The following is a 14,871-nucleotide window of genomic DNA, read 5'->3' as shown; positions in this document are numbered from 1 at the left end:
TTATTCTTATTTTTTGAAATAGTCATTTATTTTTTGGGAGAGGGCAAGTGGCGGAGAGGAGGCAGAGGGGGATCTGAAGCGGGGTCTGTGCTGACAGGCTGAAAGCAGCGAGCCTGACGCGGGGCTCGAACTCACGAACCCTGAGATCGTGACCCGAGCCGACGTCGGACGCTCAACCGACTGAGCCACCCAGGCGCCCCAGTCATTTCTCAAACAACGAGCGCGAGTTTCTTTTGTAATGAAGCACAGCAATAAATGCACTGGTATTCCGCTTTAGAGTTGACAAAAAGCTCGGGGAGACACCTGTCTGCTCCCTCTGCCCTGATCCAACGCCAACCGAGAATGCCCGCGGCCTCACCTCGGCACTCCACGTTGGGGTCTCCCCAGAAGAGCTCCTGGCACTCGCTGCAGGTGCGGCCTCCGAACCCGGGCATGCACTGGCACTGCCCCGTGAACTGCGGCCAGAAAACACACCTCGGTCACAAGGGCTGCTGGGCGGGAGGCAGCGTGTGTTTTCTTCTTAGGCTGCCGGTTAGGGCACGTGGGACTGGACTGTTAGCCTGAAAAAACCCCTACATCCTGACGGGAGAAGCGAATCTCACTTCTCTCCTGGGTGCTCGGGCCCCCATGCCAGCGTCTCCTCCCTGCTGTTCTGTACCACGGGCTGGAAAGGCCCAGAGCACGTTAGGCTCTATTTACAGGTTTCTTCACAAACCGCTAAAGACCTAGGCCACCCTGAGAGAGTCACCTGCCGCGGGGAGCCCTTCATTCTCAGGGTGCATCAGGAAACAACAGCACCTTCTGCAGTGCCGGAAACGGCCGCTGGCTTCCTTTCAGGCTGGACAGCTAAGAAAAGGGTCTGATTCAGCAGCCTGGTATGGAGGAGATATAGCACACCCTTGTCCGTGCTCATGGGGGTCCACACCACAGTGGGGGCCCTGGACTGAAAGGTCATCCCCGACGAGCCATCAAGTGAGAGCTGATATTCAGTCTGCGCTGTATTTGCCAAGCCGTGTGCTCTGAGGTGAGGCTGCGAGCGTGAGGAGGGGGTGCCCTTCTCTAACTGGGGCCAAGCCACCCGACGGGCAGGACTCCTACAGGTGAGACCCTTTCCTTCTGCCGTGACAGCCTCACCCCCGGCCACAGCGCCTCACCTCATTGCAAGATGGCCCAAAGGAATGAGCGGGATCACAGCTGCACGGGTCACACCCGGTCCCGCTGGCCAGCTGCCAGGTGTTGGGCGCACAGCGGTCACAGTTCTGCCCGACCACATTAGGGAGACACGAGCACTGACCGGTGGTTTTGTCACACTGGCAGTCAGAGCCGTTGCAGTGGTCCTGCACGGTGCCCAGGTAATTGCAGACACATTCTGTAAAGGAACAGTGGGATCAGATTTACTCACATGCATCAAGTTCCTACAATTCACAAAACACCCAGTGCGATGCAAAAGTTCGCTACCTTCTCATGGCTAAGATTTTCCCTCTCCAGATTTTGGCCTGGAGATGCAAACAAGTAAGGAAAGGAATGGAGGGATTAAAAACAAAAAACAAAACCAAAAAAAACCCCAAAACACTAAAAGTGCTGTTCTTTCGCAATTCCTATGACGCAGACCTTTCCGACATATCGCAGGTGAATGGGCACCATGACACATTTTGCCTAACAGCGTTTCTGAAATACTCAGACTTAACAAGCTGCTGGCCAATCATTTGAAAATTGAGGATTTAACTGGAAATAACAAAAAGTCTGCTGTGGGACTTGAGATATCTAGTGATTTCAAATTCTTGGCAGGGAGCAGCAGTAATGAACGTTGTCAGACAAAGCAGGTAGAAGCCCTCTAAGCTGGTGGGGGAATCCAGTCCCGATGGCCCTCGACATTCCACGCATGGTGGCGTCTACACTACGGGGCCCCGGGCTGTGCAGCAACAGCAGAGGAAGAAATGCTGGCTGATTCCTGATAAGAGAGGAAGGAGATGTTCTGGAGACACTTCAGAGATGTCCCTTCCTTCCCCTTAAGCGGGAAGGCTCTCCCCATCAATGACACGAGGAAAGGTACAGACCCCAGTAGGTATTTAGGACCTAGGAGCCCCAGCCCATCGGCAAGTTCACGGGCAGAACATAAAATCAATACACTCTACTGGGTGGCACTTATCGTGGTGACACAGCTACACAGTTTTCTTTTCGGTTCCCTCCCTCAGGCACTGAGTTACATCTTGGGACTTCAGTCTTGCCAGAAAATGAGGATATTAAAAAAAAAAAAAAAAGCCAGTCTCATCTTTCTTTTGTCAGAGGAAAAACTCTAAAAGGGTTTTCCCAAACGAAACAAACACCTCAAGATGTCATTATCCCCCGATGATGAAGAAGAAGGCAGAAGTCCTTCTAAGCGGGCAAGATGAATCCGTATCTTACTTCGACAGTCCTGGCGGAGCGCATCCCCATAGTACCCGAGTCGGCAGAGCTGGCACTGGTCCCCTTCCGTGTGGTACAGGCACTTAAGGCACCTTCCGGTCTCCCTGTCACAGGCTTCCGGGTCCGTCGTGTCAATGTTGCCGTGACACTCGCAAGGCTGACAGGAGCCCCCCACGTCCGAGGGATTGCCAAAGAAGCCTGAGGCACAGTCGTCACATCTGGAGCCTGGTGACCAAGCACAACCCCTTCAGCTTGTTGACTGAAAAGTCCAGCCACCCCCCACCCCGCTGACATTCCTGCACCCCCCCAGGCAGTGCTGTGTTCCTCCCAGAGCCCGGGATGACCCCGTCTTTAGGAGGGACAAAATGCCAGGGGCAAGAAGAATTTTGTAGTCTGCAACATGGCAGCACCCTGGCTCAGAGGCCACACCGGGGACATGGCCAGTTCCAAGAGGTGTAACAGGACATTTCAGCTTCTCATTCCATAGGGTGGAGCCGATTTGGAGCTAAATCGCCACCTAAGAGCGTAAAGCTTCACTGATCTTAACTCCTAATGCAAACATTACGTTAACGGAAAAAAATCACCACTCCTGCGTGAGCAACCTGCAAAATGGGGTGCCTCATGATGACCGATTTCCCTAAGGATTCCTGAAATCCTGACACGTGTGCCAATATTTCTCCGCTAAGAATAAGCCCAACTAGTATCTGAAACTGTGGCATCAAGGGTGAAATGAAAGGGAGCTTATTTTCACAAGGAACTGTCCTCCTTGAGTGTTGACAGATCATGGTGGGTATAATAAACCACAAAGAACACATCTAGCTTTGACCAATTCCATTATCTGGGGGCCATCTGGGGATGGCAGTTGTCTTCCTTCCGCCCTCTGTTTGGCCACTTCACCACTACCTTGAGACCCTTCTGCCAGGAGCTGGATAAGGGAGAGGAGAAGTAAAATGTAAGATAATCTTCCTACTGCGTAGTAAGGGAAAACTATTCCTAGGGATTCACTCATGGATTTAAGTGAACTTGCTATCCTGTTTTGTATTATAACACCATCACGGAGACTCGAGAATTCTCTTCTCCACATGCCCAACAGGAAAAGAGCATCTTTTGTGTTTCACCTTCCCTTCAGGTGTAACTAAGGATCGTAAAAATGAAACTCAATGGGCTCCCTCTTCATCTTTTTTCTTTACCAACAACCACACTCATAAATATGACACATCCTTTCCTCCAAAAGTCTGTACCTTACTTACCAACGTATCCGGGATTACAGACACAGGCAAGCTGTAAAGTAACAGGATCTTGATAGCAGCTATTGGCGAACTGGCGTCCACTGTCGGGACCATCTGGGCAAGGACAAGGGCGGCAGTGATCTCCTGACCCAATGATGGGATCGCCATAGTAACCGGCCAAGCACCTGCATCAGTCGCAGAGGAGAGAGGGCCATGAATCACAGTTGTAAGAAACCTGTCATAAGAAGGAGTCTTAGAAACTGTGTTCTCTGCTTGGGGAACGTTTACTCCCCATTCCTCATGTTTTGACTTGGAGAACTTTCCATTAGGGCGCTGGTTCTCCAACGGTAACACCAATAAGAATCCCTTGGAGGGCTTGCTAAAACGGTTTGCTAGCTCATCCCTTCATTTCTAACTCTGTAAGTTCCACGTGATGCTGATGCTGCTGGTCTGGGGATAACACCTGCAGGGTCACTGCAGTAGGACCCTAACTCACTTCCCCCTCCCCCCCCCCCCCTGCCCCCAGAAGAAGAGATACATCTCCTCACGTGACCCTATTGTCCTACCAGCTGCCTGCCTTCCAGAGCTTTCTGCCTTGCATTAAAGGGTCTGGAGAAGGGGGTGGGTGCAGGGTGGGAAGACAGCATGCGATCATCCGTCGATGCCCCGGAGGTGTGATGAATCAGTTAGCAAGTCCATGGTGGAATGTTCTTCAATCCAGCCTTTACCAGTAACAAAGCTGATAAGGATGCGCTCCAGCAGCAGGACTCTTGCCTCTTCCAGGTGGTTTCTTTTTTTTTTTTTTTTTTAGTTTAAAAAAAAATTTTTTTTTAACATTTATTCATTTTTGAGAGCACAAGTGGGGGAGTGGGAGAGGGACAGGGAGACACAGAATCCAAAGCAGGCTCCAGGCTTTGAGCTGTCAGCACAGAGCCCGATGCGGGGCTCGAGTTCACAAACTGCAAGATCATCACCTGAGCTGAAGTCGGACGCTTAACCGAGTGAGCCACCCAGGCGCCCGTCAGGTGGTTTCAAACAAGAGACGCACAAGGGATGTCATTTATCAACTCCCAACTCCTCTCCTTACAGATCAGGAATCCATGGAGCTTAAATGACTTGCAAGGCCTACACAGCCAGTTACTGATAAGCCAGGATCTGAATTCAGCCTCCTGACTTGTCTGAAGCAAGAATTCTTCTATGTGATGCTGCTTCTCTACGTGAGTGATTAATTGGGTTACTTTTTCACTTCCTGTAACGTAAAAGGTTGAAGGGACTTTGGAGATCATCTAACCCAACCTGGTTACGGTACTCGTTGATGGCGGGACACTCAGAGAGGTGAGCTAACTCCCCCAGGGTCATGGAGCAGGTTAGAAGCAGAGCTGAGCCTGGAACTCAGGTCTAAACATTGCCAATTCATTTTGTTTTCCATGGCTTGTTTTTGTTTTGCTCTTTTCCTTTTGAGACAGAAGTTTTTGTTTTTTTTTAATGGGGCAGAGGGAGGGAGATGAGGAAATACAAGGGAAAGCTGTTTAGTGGAAATTAACCTTCTATTTAATTAGACACAGACAGGATACAAGAACATGTTCCCGGATTATGTGCTGGGAAAGTCAGCAGAGGTGAAGCAATTTTGCATGACGGGCTCTGAAAAAGTTTTCTATGAGGCTTTTCTAGGTGAAATACATCCAACTACCTCATGATAGAAACTGAGTGTTCATTTCCTGCCTCTCCCACCACTTCCCCCCTTGGGAGTGAGCTGAACCAAGGGCTACTTCTTAAATTCACAGGATTGAAACTCTGATCTTCTTGGAATGAAGAAAAGAGAAAAGAGAAAAGCAAAGAAAAAAGAAAGATGAGAAGTTGGTTTACAGAATCCTAGATATTTTAATAAAGCTTTGTCATCTAAACGCAGGGCTAAAAATTTTCCCCCTCCCACACCCTTTCTCATTTTCCTAAAAGAAACAAAACGCTTTACAAATAAAACCCAAAACAGTCCCAAATATCAAGTAGGCTCTTCTCACAGATGCTTGTCCCACTACATTGCCCAGCATGCTGGATTTAACACCCGCAGGGCGGGTAACCACCTGTGTTCCCCACCCCACTCTCTTGTCCTTTTTAAAGTTTTTTTTTTTTAATTTTTAAAAATATTTTTTTATTTTTGAGACAGAGAGAGACAGAGCATGAGCAGGGGAGGAGCAGAGAGAGAGGGAGACACAGAATGTGAAGCAGGCTCCAGGCTCTGAGCTGTCAGCACAGAGCCTGACGCGGGGCTCGAACTTACGGACTGGGAGATCATGACCTGAGCCGAAGTCGGACGCTTAACCAACTGAGCCACCCAGGCTCCCCTTTAAAGTTTATTTTTGAGTGAGAAAGAGAGAGAGAGAGAGAGAGAGAGGGAGAGAGAGAGAGAGACAGAGAGAGAGAGCGCAGGAGAGGGCAGAGAGAAGGGGAGAGAGAATCCTAAGCAGGCTCCACACTGTCAGCATAGAGCCTAAGGAGGGGCTTGATCCCACAAACCCCAAGATCATTACCTGAGCTGAAATCAAGTCAGACACTTAGCTGACTTATCCACCCAGGCCCCCCCCTTGTCCTTTTGAATCTAAGTTTCTCATCTGTCGGTCTTTCTCAAACTTATTCTCCATCTTCCAAAGAACAAGAATGAAAAACTTAATGCAAAAAACCGACACCATCAATATATTAATTTCTTCCTTTCAAGACTTGTATAACTGTCTCCTTGTTATCTTCTTACAAGGCACTTTTGTACTTGGAAGGAGTAACTTTTATTTGAAGGAGTAGTTTACTGGAACCTCCAAATTCTTGACTACCAACCACTCTAGCACAGAGCCGGGAACCGTGTATTTGCGTCCAGGCACGTCTTTCCGCCATGAGTGAATCACGTATTCACTTTCCATGGACAATTTCTCTCTCATCCGATGAGCAATTTTCCCACTGACTGAAGCATTTGTTGCTATTTTAAAAACAAAAGTCCCAGATAGTGTGGATGGACGTTAAAAGACGGAAAATCTATTAGGGTAAAAGGTGAAGACTATTTACTCCAGAAAAATCAGGTTCTCATGGCACATCTGCCTTTATTTAGTGATGAACAGTATAAACCAGCATGTGATTTTTCCACATGGATTATTTCGCATCTACCGAGCTTGGCTGTACTGTTAGTAGGGGTACGTTCTAGGTAGGTCCTCTTTTACTATACCCAGTGGGGTATGCTTTAGAGTCATGAAAATTACTCAATCCATTTGCTACCTGGAGAACAGGTATACTGATGCACATTTTCTACGGTCTCCCAGAACCTGTAGCTGCATAATGTGTTTCAAACCAAAAAGCCGTCTAAAATTTGATTAATCCTATTCGGATTTGGTTTCTACCTTGACCCAATTTAGGCATTAACATTTCAGAATTCGGGTCCTTGGCAAGAATCCGCTGAGACAGGATTTCCGTCCAGGTCTGTGCTGACCTCTAGGACGGCACCCCAGGAGGGCAGCTCACGTTGGTTTTGTTCTCTGCTGCCTCTGCAGTGCCAGCACAATGCCCAGCGCATAGAAGGAATCAACTACGGGCTAGCTAAAGGACTGAGTTCCTAGGAAATACTGAGGTGGTCAGAAATGAACCCTTCTGGAGTCTGCTGGAGCTTTTGCCTGGTGTTGGTCTAAGATGCTGTTTGCTCAGCCAAAAATGATCTCATTCTCTTTGCTTTCAAGAGGCCGGGAACCGTACGCCCCAGCAATTGCACTACTAGGTATTTATCCAAAGGGTGCAAAAATGCTGATTTGAAGGGGCACATGCACCCCAATGTTTATAGCAGCGTATGGACAATAGCCAAAGTATGGAAATGGCGCAAATGTCCATCAACTGACGAATGGATAAAGATGTGGTACTTATATACAACGGAATACTAGTTGGCCATCAAAAAGAATGAAATCTTGCCATTCGCAATAATGTGGATGGATCTACAGTGTCGAAATAAGTTAGTCAGAGAAAAATAAACATATGCTTTCACTCATATGTGGAATTTAAGAAACACAACAGGTGAACGTATGGGAAGTGAAGCAAAACTAAGATAAAAACAGAGGGAGACAAACCATACGAGACTCTTGAATACAGAGAACAAAGTGGAGGCTGCTGGAGGGGAGGTCGGTAGGGCTATGGGCTAAATAGGTGATGTCCATTGAGGAAGGCACTTGTTGGGATGAGCACAGGGTGTTATATGTCAGTGATGAACCACTAAATTTCATTCCTGAAATCATTATTATACTACGTTAACTAACTCGGTTAAAAAAAAAACTGCATTTGGGGTGCCTGGGTTCCAGCCCCGCGTCGGGCTCTGTGCTGACAGCTCAGAGCCTGGAGCCTGTTTCGGAATCTGTGTCTCCCTCTCTCTCTACCCCTCCACCACTTGCTCTCTCTCTCAAAAATGAACATTAAAAAACTTTTTTTAATAAAAATAAAAAAAGGGGATTTTGTGAAGTTTTGGATTACTAAAAATCTGCTGAGTTGATCACTCCAAAAATGCTCATGCAGCAATAATCTTAAATGTACATCCAGCAGTGGTTATAATTTCTGATGACGACACATTAATAAAAACTTGATGTGATTTGCATCGTAAGATAACGTGAAATGTTAGACCTTCACGTTTATTCTTTTCTGGTTATACGTGTTCTAGACATCTATACTCCTCTAGAGATATTAAAAATTCAAATTAAAAAAAAAAGGGGCACCTGGGTGGCTCAGTCGGTTAAGCGTCTGACTTCAGCTCAGGTCACGATCTCGCGGTCCGTGAGTTCGAGCCCTGCATCGGGCTCTGTGCTGACGGCTCAGAGCCTGGAGCCTGTTTCGGATTCTGTGTCTCCCTCTCTCTCTGACCCTCCCCCGTTCATGCTCTGTCTCTCCCTGTCTCAAAAATAAACATTAAAAAAAAAAAAACCTAAAAAAAGAGGCAGTGAGCACGTACCTTTCACAGTTGTGCCCCGTGGTGTAGTCCTGGCAGCCTGAGCACGCCCCGGTGGCAGAGTCACAGTCGTCGGCATGGCCGTTACACTGGCAGGGCTGGCAGCTGGGGAAGCCCCAGTAGCCGGGCAAGCACCGGTCACACTGCCGAGCATACACCCCCTGGAAGCAGTGGCACTGGCCAGTGATGGGGTCGCAGAAAGCGTTGACGGACCCTTGCAGGTGGCACTCACAAGCTGAAGGGACAGGTGAGGGTGGAACCGCCTTGAGAAACTCCCTAAATGCAAACACACCCCCAAACAGAAGCACCCCCGTGCCCGGTTCAGAACGCTCATGACTCAGGCGATGGGTTTTGCAGAGGGAAGCCCTGCCTTCCAAAGCCACTAAGCCCAGCTCGGTATTTTCCAGGTCATCTCAACGGATACGTGACAATTCTGATTAACGTACGTTTGCAGCCACTGGGGCCAAAGCCGAAGGTGCCCGGGGCACATCTGTCGCAGGTTCTTCCAACCACGTTGGAACGGCACTGGCACTGGCCTCCATTGGGATCGCAGACGGAACTTAAGGAGCCCTGGGGGTCACATTCACAAGCTGCAGGGGAGAGAGAGGTCAGAACCTGAGACACGGAGCAGCCGACCCCAGGAGAGAGAGAGGAGCGTGGCATGGAGCGCCTGGGTGGCTCAGTCGGTTGAGCATCCGACTTCGGCTCAGGTCATGATCTCGTGTTATGTGAGTTTGAGCCCGACGTCGGGCTCTGTGCTGAAGGCTAAGAGCCTGGCGCCTGCTTTGGGTTCTGTGTCTCCCTCTCTCTCTGCCCACCCCCCCACACTCTCTCTCTCTCAAAAATGAATAAACATTTTAAAACATTATATATATTAAAAAAAAGCAATGCATGTAGCCAGTCACACTGGCTGTGAACCGGACCACCCCTTTCCTTGGGCTTGCCCTGATCCTTCCCCTTCACCACCTTGGCTTATTCAGAATTCCCATTTCAAACAATGTCATCCCTATGATGAGCAGGCGGGAACCAACAGGAGACGGAGTTGGCAGATAAAAGCAGTTTTTTCTCAGAAGGAGGTCATTAAGGTTTTTCTCCCCTTGCCTTCAAAGGTCAAATAAGCACAGGACCGTAGACAAAAGCCAGTGACCTTTGGGAGCGGTATGACCTTTCAGGGAGAAAAGCAAACTTCAGTAGTATGATGCTCCCTGATTCCATCCCAAGTCCCCACCTGCCTACGGAAATGCAGTGTCCTTATGGCTTTGCCCCTCGTCACCGTGTGTATTTCCTGAATATCGATTGCATCTATCACTAAAATAGTGGTGCTCTATCACTGAAATATTCCTTTGGTTTTTTTTCTTTAAAATTTGTTTATTTATTTTGAGAGAGAGAGAGAGACACGGGAGGGGCAGAGAGAGCAGGAGAGAGAAAGAATCCCAAGCAGGCTCCACACCGTCAGCAGAGAACCCGACGTGGGGCTCGAACTCACAAACCGGGAGACCCTGACCTGTGCCGAAACCAAGGGTCGAATGCTCAACCGACTGAGCCACCCAGGTGCCCCATCACTAAAATATTCTTTAAAAAAAAAAAAAAGAAAGAAAGAAAAAGAGAAAAGACAAATCACAGTTGAGACACTATTTCCTTTGTGCTTGCCACCTGCCTGCCACAGAACTGGAGGGCATGCCTTCCAACACACCTCACGGTGCCAAGTACTCCTACCTGTCAAGAAAGAGGGGTCGGGGATACCTACCCAGGCCTGTCTGGTGTAACAGGGCAGAAATGCTGAAGATTATGTTTATGCACACGTCGGTCATTGGTGTTTTCACAACGCTTCTGCTGTTCTCCAGACATCTGTATCTCTGAAAGGTTTCCCAGGCACTGTTGGTGACCAACCCGTCCCCTGATCCTCCCACGGTGAAGATATCCAGTGATTTACAAAACGGCATGAGAACAAGCTGCGGAGAAAGAGGAACAGCAGAGCGTTCTTACTGTGGTGTCTGTGCCGTCAACTGAAACAAGCCAACACGTGAAAGCCCCAAATGCTTTTTTGACTCCGGCAATGAAAACACTCGGACTCATTCAATACAGTAAATACCTCTTCGCTCATAAATAGTCCTGCCAGAAAAAAATTTAGAGATACCTTACAGAGCCTGATGGCTTTTGCAATGCCATTTTTAAGATACTTTTTATTTTCATCAACAATCAGCTTGAGTAAATCCTTTCCAGACGGCAGAGTTTTTATTAAAATCAACAGGCAGGGGCGCCTGGGTGGCTCAGTTGGTTGAGCATCAGACTCTTGATTTCAGCTCAGGTCATGATCCCAGGATCGTGGGATCAAGACGGGAGCTGGACTCTGTGCTGGGCGTGGAGCCTAGTTAAGATTCATTCATTCACTCTCTCTCTCTCTCTTTCTCTCCCCGCACCCCCACTCCTCCTCCCCTGCTCATGTGTGATCTTTCTCTCTCTCAAAAAAACAAACATAAAATAACATAAAATAAAATAAATAAGCAAAGTGGCATTGGAGGCAAGAAAGAATGACTGTACCTAAGCTCTCCATGTTACCCCTCCATCAAATCCTCTGGGGGAGCAGATGAACCCTCTCTGCCCAGCCTTTCCCCCATGACCTTCACGTCAGAAATGAGCTTCCACTTACAGAGTCGATAAGCGTGTAGGGACTCTCCAGGTCGCTGTCGGAGGACGTGTACTGAGGCAGCTCTAACCTCACCGTGTAATTCACACCCTTCTCAAAGCACACGGGGCGCGGAAGGACGACATACCTGTCCCAAAACGAGAGGGAAAAATAACAACAGAAAGTCAGCTTTTAAGCGTCCAATCCATCAGTCCATCAGTCGAAGATCTACATAGATCCTTGCCAAGGAAGAAAGGCAATTGCCCGTGTTTGGCTGTGGCTCGGAAATGCTAACTGGACAACGCACAAGGCAAGATACCAGGAACAAAAAAAACAATTTGCATATTCATTCTCCTGAGCTGCAAACCAGTGTCACACTAACCTTGAGCCAGGCGATAAGGACACCACCTGGTTGTCATCATCGGGAATGGTATTACCGCATCGGCTGCTGGTTGGGATCTTTCCAGGTCGCTGCACCATGATGACAGCTTTTTCCCAGCGGTCGGGGAGCTAGAAGAAGCAGCAAGCCATCAAAGGAGCATCCACACTGGCCGCTGCTGCCTGTCTGTTTACAAAGACCTCTCCCAATCGGTCATTTGCCAAGTTTAAATGAAAAACACTTGCTTGCATTTCCTTTCCCTCTTTACCATTTCCTCTGCTCTTGTCTCAGCTCCAGCCCTAATCTCGTCTCACCAGGACGAGACACAGCCTCCCGACTCTCCCCGCCTTTCCCAATCCTCTTTCCAGCTGTGTCTGGAAACACAGCACAGATCAGTACAATCCCCTGCTAAAACCCCTATTAATATAGTGTCCAAGCCCATTTGCTGATCCCAGCATCCTTGCCAATCCTATGCCCTTATCTAGCTGCGTTTCCACACTGTCAAAGCTCTCCCCCTGGCCACACCGTTCCTCACTTCCTTTTATGTCCAAATTCCATCTCTGTTTTAAGGCCTAGAACCGATTCTTTATGGGACGTGTTGGCACCTGCTGGCACAGCTGGGCCACTGTGAGCCTCTCTGTCTTCCAGGACTGTCTGCCTCTCTGCTCTTGCACCTTCCACTTTCAGCCTTTTGTTAAAGGTGGGGTATGCATCCAAGCCTGGGCTACGCAGGCTGTGACGTCAAGGAGGGGGTCTCACACATCACCACCTCAGGTGTCAGCAAGGCTGAACGCCTAACGACGAATCACTAAAAGTTTGCGAAGCTTAATTCGAGAAAAGTGTACATTCACACTTCCTCAGGGGTATGAAGTCAGAGGGGTTCCTCTATGCTAATGCAACCTCCACATGTCACAAAAACCGTGTCCATTAGAAGAAGAGATTTCTACCACCCTCGATAGTCCACAGAAGGTTTACCTGTGGCTCATAGCGAATTAAGATGTCATACTCCATGGAATATGGTATGTTGTCAATGAAAAACTCCAAATAAGCCCCTTCAGGCACTCGGACGAAGCCGGCTCCCGTCCAGGAAGGAATCCGGTCTTGAACGTACTGCCGCTCCACGATGCTGACCCCCTGCGGACAAGGCAGGCAGTAGTTATGCTTTACTTGAAATGGAATTCAAATAAATACGACAGTTAAAGAAATCTGAAGTCACCCAAAGGTCCAAACCATAGGCATTACACCTATCTCTTGCAGTCATGTTTTTCGGTAGAGTGTGTAAGTTTTTGACATATAAAGAGGAATCGGTTTCCCTTTGGTTTTGTGGTTGAGGTAGTCTTGGAACCCTGGAGATGAGGCTCCAAGGGCCTGGAAGACACCTTCTATGATATAACCAGGAATGAGCCTAAAGGAAGGAGGGGGAACGTCCCAAATGCTTTCATAAGCAAGCCGAGGAGTGACGAGCCATTTCCCAGATTTTCTACAAGGCTCATCCAGTATCCAGTGGATGTATTTGCCTTTTTCACTGGCATTCGTTTCAAGCTCCAAGTACAAGCGAAGAAACTTCATACCATCACAAGGGCTCACCACAGAGGAGTTCATTCTGATGGTCACTGAGACTAAAAATCGATCAGTTTCTGTTACCCCAAGCACCCATCTGAGTTTGTTCACAGGATCACGTAGAACCACTGTGATCAGTTGCCTCCAAAGTCCTTCATTTTCTCTATGCAGAGGCATTCAGCTCTCCCTCCAACAGTTGGAACCTGTGTTACCCCGCCCTCGGATCTGCTCTGGGCTTGTGACTTCTGACCAAGAGAATTTGAGAAAGGGACCTCTGAAACTTCTAAGCCCAGCCTTTGAGAGACCTGGCAGTGTCTCTTTCCTCCTCTTTGACGCCAGACCCCATGTAATAAGTCTCATGGTCTTGAATCCACCATGCTGTGAGGAAGCTCAAGGCAGCTTCTTGGGGGTGGGGTCATGTGGAAAAAAAAGCCCAGCTAGCCTACAGCTGTTCTGGCCACCCCAGCTGAAGTGCCAGACGTACATTGTAAGCCACTGAATTTTGGGATGGCTAATGACAGCAACAGAAAGCAATGTCTTCTCCGAATATTTGCTATACTAGATCAACAAGAACTTTGGAGCATAAGTAGAGGAGTGGACCAATGAAAAACAACTACTCACCCCTCCCCACCAAAAAACCTACCAGAAGCATTATTAATGATGTTCCAAAGTCTCTGTGAGTTACAGATTTACTTGGCTTGAAATAGGACTGTGCTTGGAGTTCCTGGGTGGCTCAGTCAGTTAAGCATCTGACTCTTGGTTTTGGCTCAGGTCATGATCTCATGGTTCGTGGATTCAAGCCCCGCCTCGGGCTCTATGCTGACAGTGTGGAGCATGTTTTGGATTCTCTTTCTCTCTGCCTCTCCCCTGCTCGTGCCCGTCCCCCACCCCCAAAATAAATCAATAAGCTTAAAAATAAATAGAACTGCTCCCAAGAAGGCATGGTCCTGATCCCACCACTGACAAGAGCTGTAAAAATACTTTTTATACGGACTTCTTATGAACTGTGCATATGCCATTACTGCTCCCCAAGCATGGCTTTTCCCATCTGCCCAGCACCCTCCTACTTACGGGCCCAAAGTTGGCTTCTTCTGCTTCGTAGATGTAGTGATCCAAGGTGGTGAAGTAGTAACCAGACTCCACTTCGTTGCACTGACGCCCGATCACGTGCGGTCGGCACGCGCACTGGCCCGATTCAGGGGAACAGCTGCAAAGGGGGGCAAAGCCAAGTCAGCTGTGCCACCCCATCTGCAGATGAACCCACCAGACACACGTCTACATTTCCCACTAACATCAAATGGGTGAAATGTTCAGGTAGCGTTTACTTATTTCCTTCAGAAAGTAAGTATGTGCAAAAAAAAAAACAAAACAAACAAAAAAAAAACAACCACTGCCTATGAATTAATTGCAAACTCTGGAGCTCAGGCTCCTCCTGAGCTGGTTCTTTTGGTTTTTCATCTTGCTCGCCTTTCTTCACTGTGCTCCATTCACACCTTATTGAGGTTTTCTGTAGGTATCACCAATGTGTTTGCTTGGTATCTTGTATCTTATGCCTGATTTCTCTTTCCTGGGCCTCAGACACAAATATCCGATGCCCAGAAGGATGGTTCCAACTTAGCTGTCCCTGAGGCTAATGACAGATCACAAAGGGCAACACTCCATCCCTCCCCTGTCCTCTACTGGGGAGAGGACACCACCAGCCACGAGGTCA

At 48.3% G+C, this 14,871-nt stretch overlaps 1 protein-coding gene across 1 annotated transcript in view; it reads right to left on the bottom strand.

Moving 5' to 3' along the window:
• Positions 1-14,871, bottom strand: part of LAMB1 (laminin subunit beta 1) — a 75,425-nt gene that overhangs the window by 26,096 nt on the left and 34,458 nt on the right. The window contains exons 13-23 of the mRNA XM_043588591.1: positions 14,232-14,367; positions 12,576-12,734; positions 11,604-11,731; positions 11,246-11,369; positions 10,343-10,547; positions 9,042-9,185; positions 8,599-8,830; positions 3,657-3,820; positions 2,407-2,631; positions 1,155-1,369; positions 359-455 (exon numbers count right to left, since the gene is read on the bottom strand). Of these exons, the coding sequence (XP_043444526.1) occupies positions 359-455; positions 1,155-1,369; positions 2,407-2,631; positions 3,657-3,820; positions 8,599-8,830; positions 9,042-9,185; positions 10,343-10,547; positions 11,246-11,369; positions 11,604-11,731; positions 12,576-12,734; positions 14,232-14,367 (1,829 nt within the window). The remainder of the gene's footprint in view (positions 1-358; positions 456-1,154; positions 1,370-2,406; positions 2,632-3,656; positions 3,821-8,598; positions 8,831-9,041; positions 9,186-10,342; positions 10,548-11,245; positions 11,370-11,603; positions 11,732-12,575; positions 12,735-14,231; positions 14,368-14,871) is intronic.

This window comes from Prionailurus bengalensis, chromosome A2 (assembly GCF_016509475.1).
Source record: "Prionailurus bengalensis isolate Pbe53 chromosome A2, Fcat_Pben_1.1_paternal_pri, whole genome shotgun sequence".
Classification (NCBI taxonomy): domain Eukaryota; kingdom Metazoa; phylum Chordata; class Mammalia; order Carnivora; family Felidae; genus Prionailurus; species Prionailurus bengalensis.
Note: the sequence above shows the minus strand (reverse complement) of the source record. Positions and strands in the feature narration are given on the sequence as shown.